General features: G+C 36.5%; 1 protein-coding gene across 3 annotated transcripts; it reads right to left on the reverse strand.

Moving 5' to 3' along the window:
• Nucleotides 1–1,672: 1,672 nt before the first annotated feature.
• Nucleotides 1,673–15,016, reverse strand: cenpn.S (centromere protein N S homeolog). Of its 3 annotated transcripts, NM_001094781.1 has the most exon segments (13): nucleotides 1,673–2,203; nucleotides 2,282–3,272; nucleotides 4,774–5,267; nucleotides 6,618–6,747; nucleotides 7,015–7,127; nucleotides 7,825–7,879; nucleotides 9,002–9,103; nucleotides 10,413–10,583; nucleotides 10,861–10,937; nucleotides 11,061–11,120; nucleotides 12,671–12,716; nucleotides 13,475–13,655; nucleotides 14,836–14,910. In NM_001094781.1, coding segments are annotated over 11 exon segments (1,101 nt in total). In that variant the 5' UTR covers nucleotides 14,880–14,910; the 3' UTR covers nucleotides 1,673–2,203; nucleotides 2,282–3,272; nucleotides 4,774–5,145.

Consider the following 15,016-nt stretch of genomic DNA (forward strand, 5'->3'; position numbering starts at 1 on the left):
AAATACTGATCCCTAGACACTGGAGAGAGGTCACTCCCCCGACCTTAGAGGAATGGATTGCGAATGTCAGGGATATTTGTATTATGGAGGAATTGACATCATATCTCACGATGAATCAGGATAACTTTATATCGACCTGGCAGCCCTGGATCTCCTACTTGCATGCACATGGCAAACTGTGAAAATACAATAATAAGTTAGAACGTCAGCCTTCAGGCTCTATCCCCTATCCCCCCCCCTCCCTACCCTTCTCTTTCCTTTCTACTTGCTTTTGTCCTATGACATTACTGGTACTAGTTCACTTTCAGAACTGTATTCCTTTTACCATGTATGCTTACATGTTTGAATGGTGACCAGATGTGATTTTTTCATATATGTTCAATGTATGTTCACTTTTTTCTTCATGAATAAAAATTTTCTTGAAATACAAAAAAAAAAAAAAAAAAAAAAAAAAGAAAAAGCAAATGCAAAGATCTGATTGGTTGCTATGGGCACCATCACCAGTGCTATGTCTCCAGTGTTACAGTATATGCCTCTTAGAGTGCTTCTGTGATCAATTCTGTAATTCTGACTCTGAAGTGGTTGTACTTGCAGATACACTGGCAGCTTGAAAAAAAGGTTTGGATGACTTTTTTTTTTTACAGTGAACACAACTTTACATAGTAAAAACTGATCACAGGGACTGATTTGATTTTGGTCTTGGAATCAGGAAGAATTTCTCCCTAAGGCAAGTTTTTTTTTTTCAATTCATCCTCTGGGTCAGCTAGCAGTTAGTTTTAATTTAGACCAAAATGCGAAACTTGGCTATTTTTTTGGCTTGTTTTTTTTGGCTATGTTGGGAGGGGGTCGCGAGGGGGTCAGTGTCCAATTCTGGTGCGCCGGCGTCCAATTCGTTAATTGGTCGCTAGGCTCGGCGGCCCAGTGCAAGAATGTCAGAGGCCCATTCCTGGGCCACGGCCCGGCGGTTGGGAACCCCTGGTGTAAGTAGTGTTCCAAATGGGACAGGGCTGTCAATTTAGTGGTATTGGGCTCAGCAATTGCTGATGGTGGGCTAAGACATTAATTTCTTAAACAATATTCATGTTTAACATGTTTTCTTCTTAATGGAAAGAGTCTACTCCAAACAATCTATGAAATGCAGATTTTCAAGTAAAAATAAACTCATATAAATACAAATTAGTTCTGCTCAGAATTAATACAGTGTTTGATATCAAACAGTGAAATTATCAAGAAAACTAATGTGTAAAGATTCATACAACACTACTCATTAAAATATATTTTACATACGGTAAAGAGTAACAGAACTAATAAATAGTGAGTTGCAATTGGCTAGACACTGACCTAAAAGTCACATCAGGTGACATCATTGATGCATCAAAATGTGAAATCTGAGCTCCACAGAAAAACTCACCCACACTTTCTATTTATTCCTTATCTATATGTTTGTAATTAATATAAAATAACCCAGAACAAAACCATGTTAATAAAACCATGTTAATAGCAAAACAAATGTTGTTGGGTTTTTAATTTTAAATAATTTTAGTAGATTTTCAGCAAAGATATCTCCCAACCAAAAAACCTCAGGTCTCATGTTATACAGAATGAATGGGTCTCAAGCATTATGAAACTGGGCACCCCAACAGAAGACGTTTACAAAATGTAAAAAACAAACCACTGTTTCATAAATTTAATATTTCAACAGGAAAAAATAAACATTTAAATGTGTTGATATTTGCCTGTACAACATTATAAATGTACACATATATGTTGAAAACACACAAGTAAGACAAACAAAAATTTGGTTACACAACTATAAAAAAAACACTGTTTATCATAAAAGTGGAATAAAAGTCAACTCGTGTAGGCACCAATCTTATTAATATCAGCCAAACAACACAGCAGAGAATGATTAAAAATATTAAGCCATTGTTTTAAAGTATTAGAATATACTGTATTGATCACAGTGATTTATCTTAGTCTAACCTTATAATTCAGGACACATGGAAAGATTAGAAAGATATCTGAAAGTGAAATCATTTAGTTAGGACAACATAAGATGCTGCATAAAAACAAGCTCAAGGGGAAAGCATAGTATTTAGAAGCAATTGTAAACAGATTATACATTAAAACCATTTTCATCAGACAAATTCTTTCCTTATTTGTAAATAAATACATATATATATATATATATATATATATATATATATATATATATATATATATATATATATATATATATATATATATATATATATATATATATATATATATATATATATATACACACACATATATATATCTCTCTGCAGGAATAGCGACACTCACGGGACTCTTCTGAAGCTTAACAAATGTAATACTTTATTGGAGACTCGACGTTTCGATCCCCCACAGGGATCTTCGTCCCTGTGGGGGATCAAAACGTTGAGTCTCCAATAAAGTATTACATTTGTTAAGCTTCAGAAGAGTCCCGTGAGTGTTGCTATTCCTGCAGATATACCATTACATGTTTGCTGGCACCCGAGCATTTACACAGGAAACGGAGTGCACCTTTGGGACATATATATATATATATATATATATATTCATGTATACAAGCAGTTATATTACTTGCCTCATCAAAAACATTTACCCTACATAGGAATGTCCTGGTGACATCTGATCGCTAAAAATAGAGGTTGCCAATCTATAGAAAGGAGAATGTCTCAGCAGTGAGGGAGCTATAGTTGTCATTGGAACACAGTGAGTGATACCTTTATATAGTGTTTTACTAAAATAATGACACAGACGTTAACAACTTACTAACAAATTTTAAGAGTGCCCTGAAAATGCAGACCCTGCTCTTTATGGAGCTCCAGAAGTTGGTTATTTATAGGGTCTCTTTTAACGCTGCTTTAGCTCTGAAAATTGTAATTTTGACAAATCCATGTGCTGTCCTGGGAATGATGCTTTTGTTTTAGAAAGTAAATTTGAAGGCTTCTGTTTTATATGAATGGATGCAAGTTATATGCACTATAGTAAACACATATATATCTGAAGATCATAAAATGTGTTCCCGGCAAAATAAAATGTCATGCAAAGAAGCTAGGGGAAGTGGGGCACAAAGGTCCCATCAGGAACCTTTCTCAACCATAAAGTTTGCACCATGCCCCACCCTTTGTAAATTAGCCCTTATATAGTGGAATAAAAGTAGTTTTTATTTTAGGTTAATCCTGCAAAAGTGGCAAGTTAGTCAATACAAAGTTCTATACAGTTAGGTCCATAAATATTTGGACAGAGACAACTTTTTTCTAATTTTGGTTCTGTACATTACTACAATGAATTTTAAATGAAACAACTCAGATGTAGTTAACTGCAGACTTACAGATTTAATTCAGTGGGTTGAACAAAAAGATAGCATAAAAATGTGAGGAACTAAAGCCTTTTTTAACACAATCACTTCATTTCAGGGGCTCAAATTGGACAACTGACTCAAAGGCTATTTCATGGGCAGGTGTGGGCAATTCCTTTGTTATGTCATGATGAATGAAGCAGATAAAAGCCCTGCAGTTGATTTGAGGGGGGGGGGTGCTTGTATGTGGATGATACAACATGCAGTCAATGGAGCTCTCCATGCAGGTGAAACAAGCCATCCTTAAGCTGCAAAAACATAAAAAAACAATCTGAGAAATTGCTACAATATTAGGAGTGGCAAAATCTACAGTTTGGTACATCCTGAGAAAGAAAGAAAGCACTGGTGAACTCAGCAACGCAAAAAGACCTGGACACGGAAGACAACAATGGTGGATGATCGCAGAATCATTTCCATGGTGAAGGGAAACCCCTTCACAACAGCCAAAAAGTGAACAACACTCTCCAGGAGGTAGGCATATCGATATCCAAGTCTACCATAAAGAGAAGACTGCATGAAAGTAAATACAGAGGGTGCACTGCAAGGTTCAAGCCCCTCATAAGCATCAAGAACAGAAAGGCTAGATTGGACTAAAAAAAGATCTAAAAAAGCCAGCACAGTTCTGGAAAAACATTCTTTGGACAGATGAAACCAAGGTAAACCTCTACCAGAATGATGGCAAGAAAAAAGTATGGAGAAGGCATGGAACAGCTCATGATCCAAAACATACCACATCTCTATAAAACATGGCGGAGGCAGTGTGATGGCTTGGGCGTGCACGGCTGTCAGTGGCACTGGGACACTAGTGTTTTTCCATGATGTAACACGGGACAGAAGCAGCCGAATGAATTCTGAGGTGTTCAGAGACTGTCTGCTCAAATCCAGCTAAATGCAGTAAAATTGATTAGGAGCCGTTTCATAATACAGATGGACATTGACCCAAAACATAAAGCCAAAGCAACCCAGGAGTTTATTAAAGCAAAGTGGAATATTCTCGAATGACCAAGTCAGTCACCTGATCTGAACTGAAAGCCGCTGCAGAGTATTAAAAAAGAAAGAAAACTCAGAACCTGATGATGTCCATGAGTTCAAGGCTAAAGGCTGTCATTGCCAGCAAAGGGTTTTCAACCAAGTATTAGAAATGAACATTTTATTTTCAGTTTTTTAATTTGTCCAATTACCTATGAACCCCTGAAATGAAGTGATTGTGTTAAAAAAAAGCTTTAGTTCCTCACATTTTTATGCAACCTTTTTGTTCAACCCACTGAATTAAAGCTGAAAGTCTGAAGATCAACTGCATCGGAGTTGTTTCATTTAAAATTCATTTTGGTAATTTACAGAACCAAAATTAGAAAAAAGTTGTCTCTGTCCAAATATTTATGGACCTCACTGTATATCCAGGCCTAGTCAATTAAATACTGTTTGTGCAGATCAATGCATCCCTTCAAGTGTATTTTATTATTATCTATTTTTAAAAACTACAATACTGTAGAAGCCAAAGGCCTATACATATTATAATGACTAGGTGCAAAGTGCCACATTATTAGTATAAAAACATATCCTGTAGAAAAAAAATCTACAGTTTAAATAACATCTGGGTCAGATTGTGTGCAATACATTTAAACAAAATTTACTTTGCAAGTCTAGAAGTATGTGGGGTATTTGTAATAAAAGCTAAGTCAAGCAAGTGGAGCTGTGCAAAAATGCTTTAAAAAGACTCTGAAATACAACAGTACAACAATACAACAAGTGCAAGTTCAAAAATTGGTGGTTTGACTGCTTGTAGGATGCATGCCTCGCTTTTCTGTGATTTTAAAACTATTCCTGGCCTTGTGAGGAATACATGAAAGTAAAGTGGAAATTGGTGCTTCTGCAATACCTATGGCAAAAAAAAAGAAAAAGAAAAAAATAAAGTAATCTGTACCAGCAAGAACGCTGGGTTTTTGTCAAAGCATGACTCTCACAATCAAAGGCATTTCAATATGGACAATGTTCAGTGTACCAACTGTTTTATAAAAGGGTAAATTTCATATACTGTAACTTTCTTTTTCCTAGGAAAACTTAAAAAAAAGACAGGCTAAATAACTTTTGGATGGCAAACATATGCCTTGTGTGCCAGTGTTTTCTTTCTATGCGATAAATAAGCCCAACACCATAGTATGAGAAACATCCCCCTATCATGATGCTTCACTGTCTTCACAGTGTACTGTGTCTTGAAGTGTTTGGGGATCCCAAAGACCCAAAAAGAACAATCTTGCTTTGATTAGTCCATAAAATGTTGCATCATTTCTCTTTAGGCCAGTCAATGTGTTCTTTGGCAAATTGTAATCTCTTCAGAGCCCCCCCCCTTTTTTTTTTTTTTTTTAAACCATGGGACTTTGCGGGGGCTTGTTGCCAATAGTTTGGCTTCACATAGGCATCTTCTAATTGTAACAGAACTCACAGGTAACTTTAGACCTTCTTTGATCTTGCTGGAGCTGATCATTGGCTTTGCCATTTTGGCTATTCTTCTATCCATTCAAATGGTAGTTTTCTGTATTCTTCTACGTCTTTCAGGTTTTGGTTGCCATTTTAAAGCATTTTAGCTGAGCAGCCTATCATTTTCTGCACTTCTTTATGTCTCCCCTCTCCAATCAACTTTTTAATCAAAGTATGCTGTTCTCCTGAACAATGTCTAAAACGACCTATTTTCTAAGGGCAGTAATTGACAACTGTTTTTTTTCACAGAATGAATGACCTCACTAATTGAACTCCACACTGCTTTTTTTTGGAACAAGCCTCAATGAATTATTCAGTTACACAGAATCAGCAGCATGCATGTCATTACGGTTGGGTCTGTTGGTTTTCTATTACTTTACAATACCTACTAGTAATTTTATTTTCCATGTAGAAATATGTCTACAAGAAATCAGGGATTGATCAGGTTAGACTCATGATCACAAAAATATAACATGCCAGCACCATTGTTTTAATGCCTGCAAGATAGCTATTCAGAAGCATACAGCATGGCATGACAATTTGTTAAAAATAAAGGACTTTGATAATGCTTCGCTATGAAGATCCAAGTACGTTACAATTTTTTTATTTACGTTTTAATTAATTTTTTACATGTCATTAAAATTCCAATGTATATTAAACAAATAACAGTTATAATGTAGTAAGTAACAATTTGCAATTTTTAAACAATATAATATAAATTCAGGGCCACTGGAAAAAAAGCACGGCTTACCTGCTGGTGCCAAAGATCTTATGGCCTCAAGAAGATGGGGGCTGGAAAACTTGACAACGCATCTGAAGGGTTCATTAACGGCAGTTAAATTACCATCCATTATAGATTCCGCTCTGAACATAGTTTCAAGCTGTTCATAAAATAATTCAGAGAGAGGAACATTCAGGAACCAGATCACAGAACTGATTAAAATCAGTGTAATTTCTATAGGTTATAATCTATACCTGTGCAGATACCAATAGCACACCATCAGATATTTTCTATAACTGAAATAATTTCTAATTAGATGTTTTTGGTCATTGCACTGGTAATTTAACACCAATATAGTAAATGAGCCCTGGTGACTTAACACATTGTTAATTCACTATGACACAGCACGCTGATAGCAAAGGCATACCTTGTAGGAGGCAAGTTCTAGTTTTGGAAGTGGACCCTCTCCAAAGGTTTCACGAGTCAGATGACTAACTCTGTCTTTTTCTCTCATATTTTCATAGATAACCCTTGGATCAACTGGAGAACAAAAACATTGACCACTTCATTGAATACATAGTAATGTGCCACAGGTGTCACAAATTGTAAAACTAATGCTATGTACAATATATTTTGTAATTTTGCATGGTTCTCCAATTAAAAATACAGTTCGTGTTTATTGAATATTTAGAATAATAATAGTTGTCTCGAAGAAATATAATAAAGTATTAGCAGAAGTATGGTAGTATTCAGTAGCTAGATACTGCCTCTAAAAGACACTTTTCAAATGACATTCATATTAGAAGCAAAAGTAGAAAATGCTTGATGTACATACAATCTCAATATTTTATGCTTCAAATACATAAAGTGTTTTACATGGTAAAGGGGTCAAGTGATTATAAACCAAGTAAATCCATTGTACAAAGAAATTCATAAATCACTGGGGCAAGCCATTTATTTAGGTATGCTTAGTGACAAAAAATGCATTTTTTTTACCTGATCGGGTGCACTTCTTCTTTAAACAATCTGGCCTGTGGTACTTTCCTACAAAGCACTGCAAAGTTTTTACTGCTTCCAGATATCCCTGGTGCCACCCTGGGCAGGGCCCATGTACAGTACTTCTTAGTTGCTTTCTGTACTACACATTTGCTCAGCTTAAAATGGTACCAGTACTATCTGAGAGCAGTAAAATCAATGTAAGCATGTAATGTAAGCATTTGGAGGTAGTAGAACATACCAATTTTTGGAATGAGGGCTTTTTCATGAGGTATTGAGTGATGTGAAGAGAAGGGCTGAAAAACAAACCAGAATGCACATTATACGCAAGAATATATTCACAAGATTATATTTTTATTTGCTATAGTCAATAAATACATTTGCTAACCCTTATATTTACATAGTAATTTAGGTTGAAAAAGATAATCTTTTAGATTGAAAAGAGACCTGCGTAACAGGTAAAGGGTAACCTGCATATCCTTGTATTTTCTTCCTTGCAAATAGCTCATATAATCCTTCTTGAAGCTATCTAATGTATCTACAACCACTTCAGGGTTTCCACAACTTAACAGCTCTCTTCTCCAGTTTAAACATTCTTAACTGAATGAAGTTCTCCTAGTCCTCCTAGGTCTTTTTCTATCAAAGATATGGCTAACACAGTTCCATCTTGCTAATTTTTAAATCCTAAAACATTACATGTATCGACATTGAATCTTATCTGAAACTTAGCTGTCCACATTGCCAGTTTGTCCAGACACTTCTGTAAGGATGCTGCATCCTGGATGGAATTGCTTGGACTGCATAGTTTTAGGTTGTCTGAAACTCACATAAACTACAACCCCACTTTCCAAATACTTACCGATTTCATCAAAAAAGCAATTAAATGAAATCTGTCCTTCATAAAGCAATCACAATTACAGCTTATAATACTATTCTCCAGAACATAATCTTGAAGAAGTTGGCCACCTTAAATGTCAATCTTACGGGCCTATAATTGCTAGGTTGAATTCATAATCCCTTTTTAAAAATTAGAATCAGCTTTCTTCCAATCCATACTAGATTAAATGAAGTCTGCTCTAAATTCTCTAAGTACTTTAGTGTGTACTCCATTAAGGCCAGTTGACTTGTTCACAATAAATTTTAAAAAACCCAACATTTAAGTACGATATCCTGTGTCAGCCACTGAGTTTTTTAAACTGCGCCAGCTGTACCCCTACAGAGTGGGTCTTAAAACTCTTACTCCTCTGTTGTATATAACAAACCCTTAGTAACTACGGCATATACAGGAAAAATAAACAGAAGAAAAAACTTTCAGTTTACATGGGAGATTTCCAAATCAGCATAAAACAAACACAAAAATAAGTAAATAAAGAAATAGTGAACAGGAAAGAACAAACAGTATTAGCAAATGTTCCCACCTGATTAAACCGCTTAAAAACAATATCCTTTAGGGATTCCAAGCATCGACTCTTGAGCTCCATTTCCTGAATCTGACTGTATTTGGCAGCTATGACAAGTGCCTGGTAGAGATATGTTAATTAGAAAAATTAGTCCAATGCCCATATGAGAAAAATATACATTATGAATAGATAACACAACATGTTAAATGGAGGGTGCAATGTAATTTAGAAATACAAGAAAAGTATCAAAACGGTGATGGTTATAGCTCATTATAATACCTTTGTATTGTTCTATCCTCTCGCCATATAGGTAGAATTAGATGTCTCTATCATTATACCTCACCCATTTCAAACACATTCACTTAAAAAAACCACACCAAAACAATGACTCCCCATTATTCAATGCCGGTGGTTAGTAAGCAGGCGAACAGTACAGGTCACAAAAAATGCACACCAGTGGACAGCTCTGCTTTAAATAAATAAGTAAAAACCCCTGGAATTTGACACCCCTTCCAGTAAGGGTAAGTAAAAAGAAACATGACACTCCATTAATGTATTTCTTTTTCTGTGACAAAAATATGTGCGACTTTCTATGAAACAGTGAGTAACATGAGTAGCATGGAGGGTTGGAGGAAGCAGGTACTGAATAAAGCACAAATAAATACATTACATTGACCATGAATTAAATGTAGCAATAGATGTGTAAATATAATAATTTATAACATTATTTGTGCAGAGAGCAGACAGATACCTCCTGGTGGTTACATACTATTTCATATGGGACAGAGTTATAGTTCAGCGTAAAAATAAAAACTGAGTAAATAGCTAGGCTGCGCAAAATAAAAAATGTTTCTAAAATAGTTAGTTAGCCAAAACTGTAATCTTTAAAGACTGAAGTGACTGGATGTCTAACAGAACAGAACACTACTTTCATCTTTTCAGCTCTCTAACTCTGAGTTAGTCAGCAACTTGAAGGGGGGGCCACATGGGACATAACTGTGCAGTGAGTTTGCAATTGATTCATAGCATTCAGCTCAGATTCAAAAGCAAACAGATATGACCCATATCAACCCCCTTCAAGCCACTGATTGGTTACTGCCTGGTAACCAATTAGTGTAAACCAAGAGAGCTGAAAGGCAGGAAGTAGTGTTCTGGCTATTATGTTAGACATCCTGTCACTCCAGCCTTTATACATTACATTTTTGACTAACTAACTATATTGAAAATGTTTCTTACTTTGCACATCCTATCTATTTACACAGTTTTTATTTTTACACTGAACAATTCCTTTAACATCATTCTGTATTAAATCCCATGAATAAAACAAGTTTATCTGGATACATAATTGTTTTAATCAGTAGATATGCATTTCCCATTGGATGTCATAGATCTCTATATTTTTAGATAATAAAAACAAAGGGGTTAGTACCTGACACATAAGAGGCCGACATGCCTTTCCAAGGCCTGTAATAAAGACATACGGTGTCTGAGAGTGATACACAGCAAATGTGGCCTTGTACTGATTTGGCCTGGTGTTGTGAGTTCCCCAAGCAATGCGAATCCACAGGGCCTCTCCAAACTGTTTGAAATTGAGGGTCACCTACATTTACAAAAAAACAGGCGACTGAAAGTCATTGTCATACATTGACAAGATGCCAAATATAAAGTCATCATCTTTTAATAAAGCAAGATAAAATAATAAGAGTAATATAGCAAACGTCTTTCTGCCTAGAAACAAACTGCTTTGCTTTCCCATTTTGCTTCATTAAAACATACTACATTAAGTAGTACTTTAAACTTTATTAACAAAGCTGCCAACCATTCATTACTATTAACATTTTCCTTGTTTAAAAAAAAAAAAAAAAAAAAATTCTTACATTTTTTGAAACTCCATGAATGCTCTTTTTAAACTGAAGTTTGAATTCTGATGCATCAAAGAGATCATTTTCAGACTCTGGAAAAACAAAATAATTACACACAAGAATATGGTATTAACAACATTTTTGGAAAAAAATCAGAATGACAAGGACAATGCAGTTGGCAAATAAGTATAATTAATAGATTAGATTTTCTTTACCTGAAGGTTTGGACATTTGATAAACTGTCCAGGATTTTTTATTTGAATAGGCATGATTAACTGTGAAGGAAAATAAAGAAATGTTCAGTACAGCTCGCAGCAAGTACCATTTTAGCTAATCTTTTAGTTTACAAGTCCAGCAAATCCTGATTACCAAAATAAGCATTTTAAAAATATAAAATCACTATATTCTTTGAAATTTTGTAATGAAGTTCAGCTGTTTTCCCTTCTAGCAGTGCCTCCTCTAATGCATGTTATGCAAATGAGGAAGCAGGGGACAGAGCATGGACAACATTGATGCTCTTTCCTGCTACACACTGCTGATCTTTGTAAGAAGTAGTGGAGGCAGGAGGTAAGCGATATCCTCCCACACAGTACCCAAGATTGGGTAAGAACAAACTTTATTTACTAATAAAACTATTATAATCTAGTTTTAGGTACTTATACAAATATATATACACAATTTGGTACAGTATCAAGTATTTTCTGTGCTACATATTGTGCGAGTCTTTTATGGGATTGCATGACTAGGCAGTGAAATTGGTTTGGTGACACTGATCCAAACAGCACAAACCTAATGCACACTGCCAAGACTCTTACACACTATGGGGCAAATTTGTAGTTGCGCCAGGCGTAACTTCGCCGCACTTCGCCAGGCGTAGTTTCGCCAGCGCTTAGCAAATTCACTAAAATCCGAAGTTGCGCTCAGGGGTAGCGTAAGGTTGCGAAGTTGCGCTAGCGTTGCTTCGCTAAGTAAAGCGAAGTTACGCTAGCGAAGGCTAATTTGCATACGGCGCCAAATTCAAATTTCAATGGAGGAATACGTATCAGCACTACAAATGGCTAGAAAAGCTTCAAAACATCAAATAAAATTTTTATTTTGCCCTACACATGTGCCCACTGTCTAAGTAAGTTGCCATGAGTCAGGAAATGTAGGGGGGAAGGAGGGGAGCCCCAAAAAAATTTTCAATCTTTTTCAGCCTATCACCCATAATGTAGAAAACACGCCAGCGTTTTTTGGGACTTAGAAAAAAATTTGACTTTTTTTGAAGCAATCCCTATCTACTCTATTGCGCTTCGCCTGGTCTGAGGTGGTGAAGGAAGTCTAGCGTAAAAGGTAGCGTTCAGTACACTGCGCGCGTTCGTGAATTTGCGTAGTTACGTCGCTAGCGAAACTTCGCCAGGCGTAAGGGTGCGAAGTAACACTAGCGAAACTACGCCAGCGTTCATTAGTGAATTTGCGCAGTAACGAAAATGCCAAACGCTAGCGAAGTAACACTAGCGTTCGGCGCTTAGTGAATTTGCCCCTATGTATTTTCTACAATGTTGGGTCTGTAGAGGTGGTACACTGGATCAGATTTAAATATTTCTCTGTTTATTCTCAAAGTCAGTCAGTATTTAAGCAATTTGTGATGATGCAGGAAAATCTGATAAAATTGGCAAGTAAATAACTCACACTATTTTCCAAGGCATGGTTTCCCAACTATATGCAGATTATAAACTCAATGGAGAATCATATTTTTAATACAGCAGGTGGTGGGAAAATTAAAATATTAAAATGTATATGAAAGAACTTTCGCAGACACCTTGCAGTAAATGTGGCAACTTACAAACTAAGTCCAGTGCTGCAGCATGATCCACTGTAGCATTTTTTGCCTGAAAAGTGGAAAAAAGGGCAGAATTTGAGAATATTGTGTACAAATGTTGTTGTTGTTTTTAAATCATAATATGGATAGAAACTTGTTTGCTATCCTCCCAGTGTGCCTAGAATCATTGCATATACTGTATGTATTTTTTTCCTTCTCTCTCTCTCTCTCTCTCTCTCTATATATAAACAAACAAGTCAGTGTATTGTATATGTATTACCTGAAATTATAGCATGAGCAATACTACAAAAAAAAATGGTTAAAATTGTCATATAGGGCAAAAAAAGGAAAATCTAAATTATTTATTGACAGATAACACTATAATGGCCACCCAAAAAATAACAGGGGGTGACAGTGTTATCCCTATAGCTGTGCTTCTTGCCGAGTAAAGCTGGCCATAGATGTAAAGATTTTTAAAAGATCCGATCGTCATCGTAAGACCACGATTATCTCAAAACGATCTTGTACAATTGTCCATCAACTAAAAATACAATTTGCCAGGAAAACAAAGGGTAGCTGCCTGCTTGGCCCTGCAAACATAGATAGATTGCACTGGGACCGATAAAGATTTTTTAACCCGATCAATTTTCTGACAGATGTCGGGCGAAAAATCGTAAGATGTACGATCGCTCGAATCTCACTAACTTCACGATAATTTCAAAGGATTGGTCGGACTTCGCTAAAATCGGTCGTTCGGCAAGAAAAATCTTTGCGTCTATGGGGAGCTTAAGATCAAAAATGCAGTAGTCCTAATCAGGTCTGCAGTACCTCACAGAGACGAACAACCTCTGTGGCTGTAACATCCTTGGGATATCGAAATGTGAAGGTTTGCAATTCACTCTCTGTCAAGAATCCCCAAGCTTTTAGGATGGTCACAGTCTCTGAGAATGGGAGTTTCAGAATAGTTCTTTTAATAAATTCAGCAAGCCATTCATCCATCACCAGCGCACTGTAAAAAAAAGGGTACATTTTTCGTTGGTTATTCTTGATACTGTCCTTCACATACTTTGCCCTCAAATCATCCTAACAAAATCAAGCTACATTGCCTAGATTATCTTGCCTAAGTTATCTTGCTGGTTCCACTTAAATCTATCAGGGGTTTTCATGGGAGAAACTTTCCAGATCCACATGTGCCTGAACCTGCAACAGCAAGAAATAGCTTGCTAGTGTAAGAGAACGAATGATTAAAGAAAATTCTCTGTGTTGCATCATTTTGTCAAGGAAACACATCAGATACTTTGTACTTATGGGATACAAAATGTATTTAGACATCTTGCCTTCCACATTTTGCTGCACCTCTCATTACAATCATCATTTTCACATGAAACTGCTAGTACATCAGAAATTTTCTGATGAAAATGGCCTAAATACTGCCCATAACAGCAGTTTTACCAACACCAATGGAGGGCTAGGAGAATGATTTTGACTCTGCATTTTAAGCAAAGAAAAACCAACCCACAACTGCAAAACTATTTTACTGCAATCATACCTCCCAACTGTGCCGTTTTGAGTGAGACAGTCCCTCTTTTGACAGCTCAACCCACAGTCCCGGATTTGTACTGACATTTCAGGAGTTTCTCTTTGATCTGCTGCACTGAACAGCCAGAAAAAGATACAAGGTTTCTAACTTAATTGGCTCTTGGCAGAGAGCCCAGTATACATACTTAAGATACTTTTGTGACAGTTTTAGATAAGATAAGAAGGAAGAATCACAGCTTAAAGGGCAATTCACCACCATTAGCAAAACTGTAATAACATAAAAAAATCATAGATATGTGTTCAAACTTTCATAACCTGACAAATTTTATAAACTTTGGACATGCTTGTCCTAGGCTATTAGGTGGTAAACTTACAGACAGGCCTGAGATGAGGAAGCAAGTGCGGGGGTGGGGCAGAGGCTCTCCAGCTGTAGTTAGACTCCTCCCCGCACCTGTAAGCTGCCGTACAATAGTACAGAACTGCAGTATAGACAGCTGTGGTTATATACACGGAGGTGTTGCTTAGATGACTGATGTATAAAAACCTGATCGCTTTTTACGCTCGTTCTTCTTTGCTCCAAATCAGCACAACCCGTGTTGTATGCGGTTGTGCCACACAGATCGTCAATCACAGACTGTCCCCATACTCACCTTTGCCTTTTTCTCTTTTGCACAATTTCGGCCGCCGGAGCCATTCTTCCTATTGCCGCTTACTTTGAATGGACCAATCATACCAAACGCCGGGGTCGCATAACCGTGACGTCATCACAAAGCACCCTGTGCCACACGTGAAAGTAGAACTTGTGGTTCCTGCTTTCCCATCTCCCCATTG

Source organism: Xenopus laevis, chromosome 4S (assembly GCF_017654675.1).
Source record: "Xenopus laevis strain J_2021 chromosome 4S, Xenopus_laevis_v10.1, whole genome shotgun sequence".
NCBI lineage: Eukaryota > Metazoa > Chordata > Amphibia > Anura > Pipidae > Xenopus > Xenopus laevis.